Raw genomic sequence first — 12,101 nt, forward strand, 5'->3', positions numbered from 1 at the left:
TCAGGCTTCAACACACATCTTCTGACTTTTGTCATGAGTTTGGTATTCAATCTACTCATTAACACCAAAGCAAAAGTCAGTCCAAAGGAATGTCTTTAGCTGTGCGTGGTGTTGGATCCTCCTCACTGCTTTCAGTTCAGAGCTGGAACACTTGTCAGACTGACACAGAGTCAGCAAAGTGAACCCCTGCTGGGGTACAAGTTTGTAAGCAAAATCAGAAACCCTAAGGATTTATGTGCAGCTGCACTGTAAACGTTTCCCAGGGTTCAGGCAGAAGGTTTTCATGGGCACAGAACTTTCTTTGACAGAAAAACAGAAAAAAAAAGAAAATGTGAAAATAAAAATGCAAAATAAATGTGAAAATAAATGTGACACAAAAGGCAAGAGATCCACTGTGTCTGTAGCTGGTACCTGAAGAGCTTAGCTAGATCCTGATGTAGAACAGCTTGAATTCTCAAGAGTAATCAGCAGAGGTAGAAATTGAGAGGAGGAATAAGGCAGAGAGTCATCCAGCAAAAGACAGATGGACCCACCTGCATCTGCTGGTGAGGATACAAAGGGTCACTAATAAATCAAATAGGACTTGACAGAGACCCAGTAGGAAGGAATTTGTTCAGTGGGAGCTAAAATGGCTACAGAAAGCTGAGGTACTTAGTAGGTGCAGAACAACTGAGTTCCTGTGATTACAGTGTCACCAAGGGTGGAAGACACCTCAAAGATCATCGAGTCCAGCCTGTAACCACAGACCTCATGACCAAGTGCCACATCCAATCCCCTCTTGAACACCTCCAGGGATGGGGACTCCACCACCTCCCTGGGCAGCACATTCCAGTGACGAATGATTCTCTCAGTGAGGAACTTTCTCCTCACCTCAAGCCTAAACTTCCCTTGGCACAGCTTGAGACTGTGTCCTCTTTTTCTGGTGCTGGTTGCCTGGGAGAAGAGACCAACCCCTTCCTGGCTACAACCTCCCTTCAGGTAGTTGTAGAGGGCAATGAGGTCTCCCCTGAGCCTCCTCTTCTCCAGGCTAAGCAACCCCAGCTCCCTCAGCCTCTCCTCACAGGGCTGTGCTCAAGGCCCCTCCCCAGCCTTGTTGCCCTTCTCTGGACACCTTCAAGTGTCTCAATGTCCTTAAACTGAGGAGCCCAGAACTGGACACAGGACTCAAGGTGTGGCCTAACCAATGCAGAGTACAGGGGCACGATGACCTCCCTGCTCCTGCTGGCCACACTCTTCCTGATGCAGAAATAGTTCTTTCACTTTGTCTTCTTTCCTTTGTGTTTTTTTTCTCACTGTTTTTCATTTCCATGGCTCTCCACTTACTTTTGCTGGCTTTAAAAAGATACAGAAGTGCCAAAATACCAGGAGTGAGACTGTTCTGGCATTTATAGCCTAACTAAAAGCAGGAGTTGATGGAAATTATGCTTAAAGAAAAAAAATACAAGAAGAAAGTCCTTATAAAATGCTGTAAAAGCAACTGCACCTTTCATAGTGCAAGGTTTGCTCCAAGAGTGCTTGTCTGCTCCTAGCACCCTAGCACTGAGCAGGTGAAATTGCCATCCTTCTGTACAGTGCTGCATCACACAGCCTTCAAAACCAAAGGGATTTTGAAAGCCTGGGTTTAAAATCTAGTTAAAAAAAAAAAAAGAGAGAGAAAGAAAAACCCAAAGCTGCTTGTAAAAGAAGCATAAATTCATTTTCCAGTCACTCTTGTGGAGGAATCTGTGAGTCATTCCTATAATGATTTTTATTCTGATACAACTTATTTATTTTGGAGCTCCTGCCTGCAAACCTTCTGCATGAAATTGCTTTATCTTTTTTTTTTTAAGCAAGGAAAGTCTGATATGAAATTAACCTGGCCTGCCCCAGGGGAATGCACTCAAGGACATTCCTCCACTTTGCACTGGATTCCAGCAGGGGTGTTCAGAAATCCTGTGGAACCAATCCAGCATTTGCTCAATTTGAGCAGCATTATTGGGATAGGGTAGGATAGGATAGAATAAAATAGAGTAGAGTAGAATAGGTTAGGATAGAATAGAATAGAATAGAATAGAATAGAATAGAATAGAATAGAATAGAATAGAATAGAATAGAATAGAATAGAATAGAATAGACCAGACCAGGTTGGAAGAGACCTTTAAGATCATCGTGTCCAATCTATCATCCAACACCACCTAAACAACTAACCCATGCAACCAAGCACTCTATCAAGTCTCCTCCTGAACACCTCCAGGGATGGTGACTCCACCACCTCCCCAGGCAGCCCATTCCAATGGGCAATCACTCTCTCTGTATAGAACTTCCTCCTAACCTCCAGCCTAAACCTCCCCTGGCACAGCCTGAGACTGTGTCCTCTTGTTCTGGTGCTGGTTGCCTGGGAGAAGAGACCAACCTCCGCCTGTCTACAACCTCCCTTCAGGTAGTTGTAGAGAGCAATAAGGTCACCCCTGAGTCTCCTCTTCTCCAGGCTAAGCAACCCCAGCTCCCTCAGCCTCTCCTCCCAGGGCTGTGTTCCAAACCCCTCACCAACTTTGTTGCTCTTCTCTGGACTCGTTCCAGCAAGTCAACCTCCTTCCTAAACTGAGGGGCCCAGAACTGGACACAGGACTCAAGGTGTGGCCTAACCAGTGCAGTGTACAGTGGCACAATGACCTCCCTGCTCCTGCTGGCCACACTCTTCCTGATGCAGGCCAGGATGCCATTGGCCCTCTTGGCTGCCTGGGCACACTGCAGGCTCATGTTCAGCCTACCATCGACCAGCACCCCCAGGTCCCTCTCTGCCTGGCTGCTCTCAGCCATTCTGCCCCCAGCCTGTAGCACTGCATGGGGTTGCTGTGGCCAATGTGCAGCACCTGGCACTTGGCTGTGTTCAGTCTCATGCCCTTGGCCTCTGCCCCTCTGCCCAGCCTGTCGAGAACAACTACTGGTAAAACAAAAAGAGAAGTGATTGCATGGATCTGGTAAATCAGAATGAGTTATGGGACTTTTACAAAACCTATATGTCATTTATTCCTGTTTACTTCAGTCCACAGAGAGAGGACAGAGATGTTGAACACTCCATGTATCCACATCCAGATGTATCTTATGCTGCTCAAGCACAGAGTGCATATGGAAGTACAAGGAGAAACCTCTGCTATAGTGGTGTGACCCTAGTGATGTTGGAGAGGCTGTAACCTCATGGGATTAAATGCCCCCTAGATGTGCTGCTCTGTGGAGGAAGAGGTAGCCACTGCTCAGAAGTTGTGCTTTGCAAAGAGTACATCCTGGTGGCAGGTGAATGGTGCCAGCAGGATCCTTAAGCACCAGCAGACTATTGACACATCCTTCTTCTGTGCCTCCGGCACTGGGCAAACTAAAAAGAATGCTGAAGCTTTCCAAGGGTGTCTAGAAAGGGGTTTGCAAGTGCTGGGACTTCTCTGGCCATCTTTCCTTGGCCAAGTGGCACTTCCTTTATTGCAGGAAAGAACAAGCTGAAGGTAATTTCCAGTTCTGGGCCCCTCAGTTTAGGAAGGAGGTTGACTTGCAGGAATGTGTCCAGAGAAGGGCAACGAGGCTGGGGAGGGGTCTGGAGCACAGCCCTGTGAGGAGAGGCTGAGGGAGCTGGGGTTGCTTAGCCTGCAGAAGAGGAGGCTCAGGGGAGACCTTCTTGCTCTCTGCAACTCCCTGCAGGGAGGTTGGAGCCAGGTGGGGGTTGGTCTCTGATCCCAGGCAGCCAACAGCAGAACAAGAGGACACAGTCTCAAGCTGCACCAGGGCAGGTTCAGGCTGGATATTAGGAAGAAGTTCTTCCCAGCAAGAGATTGGCCCTTGGGATGTGCTGCCCAGGGAGGTGGTGGAGTCACCATCCCTGGAGGTGTTTAGGAAGAGCCTGGATGAGGCACTTGGTGCCATGGTTTAGCTGATTAGATGGTGTTGGGTGAGAGGTTGGACTCAAAGGCCTTTTCCAGCGTGGTTAATTCTATTCTATTCTGTATAATGTGGGAGACCCTGGGAGGGGGATACATAAGTTTTAACTATTAAGAAAATAGTTATGGTGGACTTGCAGTGTTAGCCCTAAGTACATAAGATATGTGTGCTTTGAGTTCCTTCCTTATTAGACTTTCAAGTTCATTGCCAGTCAGTAATTTACTCCTTATTCACATCATCCTGCCTGCCTGAAAGTTTCTTTTCAGCATCTATGTAGGACAGCAGCAGCCAGGGGCTGCTGGCTGACAAGATCACAGAGTTGTTTTGGAAAGTGCATCGTGTGAGGAGGAGGAAAGAGGGGGAAGTACAACCTGTCTTTTAACGTTGCTTGACATAAGAAGTGCGGTAACAAAAGCAGGGTAAGATGTGCCTTTCCAAAGAGCATCACTGTACCGCAGCTGCCAAAGAGAGCCCTCTGCTGCCACAAAGGAGTTCAGCACCAGGGCCTGCGAACGCAGCACTTCGATGATGCTTGGGTGTGAGCATCACGTGTTTGGAGGGAAGTCTCCTTCAGATGAGCAAAAATCTTTTGCCCAGAGCTGTTTTGAATTTCTCTTGCCCCAACACACACACACACATGTATATACATACACACAGGCATAGATATGGCTTTACTGATTAGCAGAGTTGGATTGATTACAAGATTGCTTTATTCATTGTTATTTCATGGGCTCATAGAGATTATTCCTCTTACTGTTTTGTTTCGCAGCATAGATCCCTAGTGGGGATCATTAATTTGCATTCCACAGATCCCAAGCAGTTAAGCAAGGTCACACTCCTCTGAAGAGTCAGGTCTCCAGCAGACAGCTCTGTGTTAATACACCTCAGACTCACTACCCTGTTAGTGAGGCCTTTTAAATTTCAAACAAGATGTAAAGGCTGCAAAAATTGTACTTGTGGCTTTCCTTCTGCATCACAGCCTCACAGTATCACTAAGGTTGGAAGAGACCTCGAGGATCATCCAGTCCAACCTGGCACCACAGACCTCATGACCAGACCATGGCACCAAGTGCCACATCCAGTCCCCTCTTGAACACCTCCAGGGATGGGGACTCCACCACCTCCCTGGGCAGCACATTCCAATGACCAATGACTCTCTCCAAGAAGAACTTTCTCCTCACCTCCAGCCTAAACCTCCCCTGGCGCAGCCTGAGACTGTGTCCTCTTGTTCTGCTGCTGGGTGCCTGGGAGAAGAGACCAACCTCTGCCTGTCTACAACCTCCCTTCAGGTAGTTGTAGACAGCAAGAAGGTCTCCCCTGAGCCTCCTCTTCTCCAGGCTAAGCAACCCCAGCTCCCTCAGCCTCTCCTCACAGGGCTGTGTTCCAAGCCCCTCACTAACTTTGTTGTCCTGCTCTGGACACCTTCCAGCAAGTCAACCTCCTTCCTAACGTGAGGGGCCCAGAACTGGACACAGGACTCGAGGTGCAGCCTCACCAGTGCAGTGTGCAGGGGCAGAATGTCTTTCTGAAGCTGTGAAATAAGAGAGCAGATGATGCTTTCTGCGGACTGAAAACCACTGGTACCACTTCAGAGAAAGAAAAAGAAGCCTTTAAAGCACCATGGTGTTTTTGCTTGAAATGCTAAGTGTCAGTGACATCTTTTTGCCTCAGGGAGTGGCTGGGTACTGAACTGTGGATTGGGCATGAGGCATTACTCAGTGTTTCTGAACTTGAGGTCCTAAGTGCATAGCAGCTTTTGATGTGACTCAGTTTGCTTGTTGACATTATTTTTTCTGACTGAAAGTCCTTTGCAGTTCACTTCTAATTGTTTGCATTTTCTTTTTCCTTTGTTTCCACCTGCTCCTGGAACTTGTGACCATACAGTGAGAAGGACACTAAAGAGCGGACTGACACCAGAGGAAGCCAAAGCACTGGGCCTCATCAGCACCTCTGAGATGCAGGTTTGACATCCCAGAGGTGGTGACAAGAAGTCGTTCATCTGAAGCACACAGGCTGACAGCCCGTGGGTGTGGCACTGACCTGCCAGCCTCCTCTCCTGCTCCAAACATCCTCTGTTAGTTTGATTTCAATATGCAACACAAAGCAAAACCCCACAGCCAGCAGGACATCCACACAGGAACCGAGGAAGCATTTCAGTGCTTGTGTGTGAAAGCATATGGCTGCTTCTTTCATGAGGTGTTGATGTGGGTAGGAGGGAGTTCTCTCTTGAGTTCTCTCACATGTGAGCTGACTTTATGTTGACTTGCCTTCTGCCCTGGTTCAGTAAACGTATGGCATTTTGCCAGTGCAAGGAAAAGTCCTTGAAAAGGCAAAGTGTTGCAGCAGCCCCATGTTTTTGTGAAGCAGAATCACTAATCAAAGCTGCAGTCTGTGCAACCCTATGGTTCATTGGGGGGGGGGGGGGGGAGGTGTTGTTACTTTGCCACCAAAGAATGTAAAAATGTATGTGTACCTTTATGTATGTACAGAATGAATGTGTGGACGTGTATGCATTTGTGTGCATGCAGTCTTGGTGTGAAATCCTGTTCCTGCTGAAGCTAGCTGGACCATGATGTTCACTTTGGGGCCTTACCCTTCCACCTGGACAGGAGGACAAGAATATCTTTTTGTAGCAACTCAGTGTGTTCCGTGAGATCCACCCTGTGGGCAGGAGTGGCCTGCAATGCAAGTGGAAAGTTTGGGATCCTGAACTGATGGGTAGTAATGCACACTCATACTGTACATAACAGGATGCACACAGCAGGGAGGACACAGAACGCCTCCTTCTCCTGTTGAGCTGTGGCAGTACTGTGCATTTGTACAGTTCCAAGGCGATCCACGACACCAGTTTCACATACTCCATAAATGCATTCAGATGCTAAGCTCAGAAAGTTCTGTTCACTTGCCTGTGCCCTTCATGCTGCTTTTCTCTGCTACAAGAGAATGTGGTAGTGATTTCATTTCTAACTAATGAATCTGGATATGGAATGGCCCTGCTAAAAGCCTGCTGTGTTTTTGCTGTTCTTCACTCTTTGTTCCTGGTTATCTTTGATGCAAGTGGAGAGAGCACTACAGTCAACACTCCAATATGTTTGCCCTTACCTCACTGTTTTCTTTCTAACTTGTATAACTGCTGTCAGCATGTGTGTTTGATGAACCTTCAGTCAGCTCACTGCCTTTCAGTGGAGGACCTGTGCAGCAGGGAAGATTGATTAAACCCCGTTACCCTAGCCAGTGCTGAAGCACTTTGAAGAGAACTGCAAATGACAGCAACATAAAAGGGATTCATTTTTTTTAAGCCAAAGTCTGTATATGACCAACTGATCCTCAAGGGTGCACAAGGTTATCCTGCTCCATTGCCTTAGCCTCTCAGATTAAGGGTGTGTCTGCACAGCAGTAATTGCTGAGGCTTCCTCCAAGCTAGTTAACCCGGGAGCTTGTTAAGTAGAGTTGGTAGTTAACTGGATTCTACTTCAGCTGCAAAACACACTTGAAAAGCAGCATTAATTAATAGTCTGTGCTGGGCTCCTAATGCCATAGCTTTGTTCTTTCTGGCACCTAACCTAGGGCAGGTACATCAACAAGTTATTCTGCTCTGCTCTCATTAAGGACAGGATAATTGCTGAAGATCATTCAGGATAGTGGAACCAAACACAATACACCTTAGAAACCTCAGTTACCTATCACATTGCTCTGAGTGCAGTGTCCAGTTCATGAGAGAGCCAGGTAGCTGACACGACTACAGTGAGATCTGTAGTGGGACAGCCTACCTGTCCCTCTCTTGGTAACAACAGTTCATGCTCTATGTTTTGTTTCCTTGGATCTTTATGTGTTGAAGTCCATGAGTCACTAATGAGCAGGGGCTCCTAAGGACAGCATTACTCAACTGATCTGGTTTTCCCCTCAACTTCTTCAAAAGTCAGTTGTACAGGTAGGCAGAAGGCAGTAGATGTGTAAAATGTGTTGAGTGTTTGAAAGCTATGAAAGGAGGAAACTGTTTAGGAAACATGAGGAGGTGGCATATCATTAATCACTGTCAAGTAAGCAAGACTCACGAGCATCCAGACTCTGAAGTGGATGTTGATGTGCTGCCCGCCGTTACGGACCGTTCCGTCTCTCTTAAGGATTCTTAGAACAAAGAAGTGAAGGGAATGGGGATTTGTAGAGGTCTTGGAGGCCTGAATAAACAGAAAGACACCCTGAATGTAACAATGATATTGAAATGCTCTACTGATGAAGTGACAAAAGAAGCCAAAAGGTAAGAGAAAGCAGTTGTGTTGACAGAAGTCCTGCGTATGATGGGAGGGAGAAAATCAAACAAGTCCAGGAAAGAAAGACCTTTTCTCTCCAAGTGTCTGGATGAGAACATCTTGCACGTGAAGCAGATTCTTCCTTGTCCATTTATCCACTGTGCTCGGGTTTCTGTGGTTTTGCCTAAGTTCCTGCTCCCTGTCTGTAAAATCAACACCACTTGTTCTGAAGGGTGACTTGGTCTCGTTAGGCACTAGTATACAGGAAGATTAAATCCACTGTCCTCAGTGCTTACTGAAACGAAATCATCAAACACATAACAGTGTTACAACTACAGAACAGATCTCCATTTGTGTTTGTGACAGAAATGACCAGAGGCCCAGTGTCCTAATCTGCAGTGTGGCAATGTTTCCTCTGGAGCCTGCTATTGCACCCTGATTATCCGAGTAGCGTTGGCTCCCCTGCAGCTAACTAGTGAATTCCAGGGGAAATGGAGGAATGGGTGCTGTTTGCTTGCCATTTCCCGTCTAACCAGGTTGTAACCCTCAGGATCTGAGTTGCTGCCTGCCCTTCCAGCATCAGGGAGGCCCACCACAAGGATGTAACAGTTGTTTTAAAATGTGTGTGAGAGATGGGTTGCCTTTGTGACAAGCATAAAGGCCTTGGCAAGACGATGCAATAACACGTGTTCCCATTTCTCACTGAGAGATCCATACAGGCTGCTTGTAAGCCCTTGCAGCCATAACTACCTCTCTTCTCTTTGTCATAGAAGTGGTCTGCTGCAAAGGTAGTGCCCAGAGTTTTGTATCTCCAAGTTCTCAGAGACACTCATGGTGTTCATTTCAGCATCCATCTGCTGCTGAGTAACTTGCCTACCACCATAATGCCTTCCTCTCCTGGATCCTGAAGTAAACTTGAGCGTGAAATGGCCACCAGAGGGAAGCTCTCCGAATTTCCTGTCATCTCCCTTGATGTTTAAAAGCAGACTGTACACAAATACTTTGTGTTCTCTTTCTTCCAACTGAGAAATAACTTTCAGTAGTAGTTAAGTGTCTGTGGTGAAGGAACACCCCTGGGGAAGTGCTGTGTGGCACAGTCAAGAGTGAAAGGTCGCTCAAGAAAATTACATTCATCACTCTTCACCGTTCAGCAAGACCAGGCTCATGGGTTCCCGACACCTTAGAGCCCCTTGTCTGCTCTGTGTCACTCTTCTGTATGATAGATCCCTGTCCATAGCCCAAAATCAACAAAAAAATTGGTGTTTTAATGAGGGTCTTTCTTGCTCTGGCAGATACTGGAAACAGCACCAAAAGCTGTTTTCAAAATGCACTTCCTCCTCTCTTTTTGGCCCCCTTGGATTGTGAGTCTCTGTAGCGATTGCCTCTGTCCACAAAAGAAGGCATCCGGCTTGTAGGCAGACAAGATGTGGCTTTAGACACACTGCCACTGCAAGTGCAGTGAATGGTTCCTTTTGTCAGGCATCTTCTGTAGGGCAGCAAGCCCAGTGGTGCAACAGCAGCATTTGTCTGTTCAAAATGCTTTAGGAGCCGCTTGGCTGATGGCAGGAATCTGGAGTCAGGGCTGTGTGCTGCGTGCTTATTGTTTTGATTTCACTGAGGTGAGATGGGGACGAGGTAGCAGCAGCCTGCCGGTTCCACATCCTTTATCCTCCTGCTACAACTTGTAGGTACACTTGCTGCCTGCCTTTACCTAAACCCTGTGCAGGGCTGTGTCAGACAGAGGCATGAGCATATTCCACTCACCACACCTGTGCTGCTCCTGACACTACCTTAAGGAGGGTTGTGAGTGCATGCATGAGTGGCAGAGAGCCTGACCATGGCATGTTCAGATGATGGCTCTGCATTTGCTGTAAGGACTACAACTGTTGATGTTTGTCCACAGGGAAAGCTTCCAGGTCCTTACAAGCTCTGGGAGAAAATAACCTCAAGCATTTTTTGAAAGGGAATACATGTGATTTTGGGCAACTGTTACAGTGGTTTGCAAACATTTGCACAACACGTGAGGCCTACCTTTCTTTCCATTCAGCTAGGGCAGCATCTGGCTGGGCTGACATCTCTGATGTGATCCCAAGAGGGTTTTGGCATAGCCCTTTAAGGGTCACACTGCAAGTACTGCAAGGGTTTTCAGCGGTGTTGTACAGCTTTGTGTTTACTCAAAACTCCATTTCACATCGAGGGGCAGACAGAGAGAGAGTTTGTTTAATCCTTATCTAATGCAAAGGCTTCTGGGAGAGAGAAGGTTTGCTTGCAGCATTGGGTGCACCTCTCCTTTCTGTAGGCTCTGTGTGTGTGTAGTGAGCTGGGATTTGTAAAAATGTAAAGTAGAAGAGGATGTGTTCCTTAGGCAAGGGAGAAACACTGTACAGTTGTGTAAATGTCTCTACTCCTGTGGGTTTGGGTTTGCCATGTTCTGTGTAGCATAGTGTAAAATAGTCTCTCCAGCAGTGTTACTCTGTGAATTGTAATTTAAAAAGCCAGTCCATGCACGGGCAGAGATTTTATCTGGAGGCTCCTTCAGCTGGATTCTTGGGTTGGTTGGTTTGTTTTCTCATTTTAGGGGAGTCTGTGTTAAATTTAATTGTCTGTGAAGCTCCGTTTGTGTTCCTCAGTTTTACTTCATAAAGTATTTAAGTTAACTCTCTAAGATTGTCTTACACACAGAGCTCACCTGCATTGATCCTTCAGCAGCTCCCTCACCTTTAGTGCAAACCAGGGTGGGTTTCTTTTTAACACACTCCTCATCTGCCTCTTCCCCCACTTCAATGTCTGGCAAGATGCAATCACACTTTTGTCGCCCCCCCCCCCCCCCCCCCCCCCGTGCCATGCAGGTTCAATATGGAAAACTGACTGCAGACCTATGTGCAAAATGTCTTGGTATAAGTAGTTGAAAAGCTCAATTCTACAGTGTTATGTAAACACATCTTGCAATAAAGCTTCATAAAGCACTGACTGGGCTGCTGCTGCTTCTCACAGTCTCACAGCATGGCCAAGGTTGGAAGAGACCTCAAAGATCATCGAGTCCAACCTGGCACCACAGACCTCATGACCAGACCATGGCACCAAGTGCCACATCCAATCCCCTCTTGAACACCTCCAGGGATGGGGACTCCACCACCGCCCTGGGCAGCACATTCCAATGATCAATGACTCTCTCTGTGAAGAACTTTCTCCTCACCTCCAGCCTAAACCTCCCCTGGCACAGCTTGAGACTGTGTCCTCTTGTTCTGCTGCTGGTTGCCTGGGAGAAGAGACCAACCCCTTCCTGGCTACAACCTCCCTTTAGGTAGTTGTAGAGGGCAATGAGGTCACCCCTGAGCCTCCTCTTCTCCAGGCTAAGCAACCCCAGCTCCCTCAGCCTCTCCTCACAGGGCTGTGCTCAAGGCCTCTCCCCAGCCTTGTTGCCCTTCTCTGGACACCTTCAAGTGTCTCAATGTCCTTCCTAAACTGAGGGGCCCAGAACTGGACACAGGACTCAAGGTGTGGCCTAACCAATGCAGAGTCCAGGGGCACAATGACTTCCCTGCTCCTGCTGGCCACACTATTCCTAATGCAGGCCAGGATGCCCTTGGCCTTCTTGGCCACCTGGGCACACTGCTGGCTCATGTTTAGGCAGCTGTCAATCAGCACCCCCCAGGTCCCTCTCTGTTTGGCAGCTCTCAGCCACTCTGACCCCAGCCTGTAGCTCTGCCTGGGGTTGTTGTGGCCAAAGTGCAGCCCCTGGCACTTGGACTTGTTGAATGCCATCCTGTTGGACTCTGCCCATCTGTCCAGCCTGGCAAGGTCCCTCTGCAGAGCCTTTCTACCCTCCAGCAGATCAACTCCTGCCCCAGCTTGGTGTCATCAGCAAATTTACTGATGACTGACTCAATGCCCTCATCCAGATCATCAGTGAAGATGTTAAAGAGCACAGGGCTCAGCACTGCT

General features: G+C 47.6%; 1 protein-coding gene across 1 annotated transcript in view; it reads left to right on the forward strand.

The window, feature by feature from the left end:
- FHOD3 (formin homology 2 domain containing 3) overlaps positions 1-11,116 on the forward strand; it is a 326,323-nt gene extending 315,207 nt beyond the window's left edge. Inside the window, 1 exon segment of the mRNA XM_068166897.1 lies at positions 5,791-11,116. Within this exon segment, the coding sequence (XP_068022998.1) occupies positions 5,791-5,873 (83 nt within the window). The 3' untranslated portion in view covers positions 5,874-11,116.
- The last annotated feature ends 985 nt before the right edge of the window (positions 11,117-12,101 follow it).

The sequence above is a fragment of the Melanerpes formicivorus genome, unplaced genomic scaffold, assembly GCF_026170545.1.
Source record: "Melanerpes formicivorus ecotype bairdi unplaced genomic scaffold, bMelFor1.0.p_v2 SCAF_111, whole genome shotgun sequence".
Lineage (NCBI taxonomy): Eukaryota > Metazoa > Chordata > Aves > Piciformes > Picidae > Melanerpes > Melanerpes formicivorus.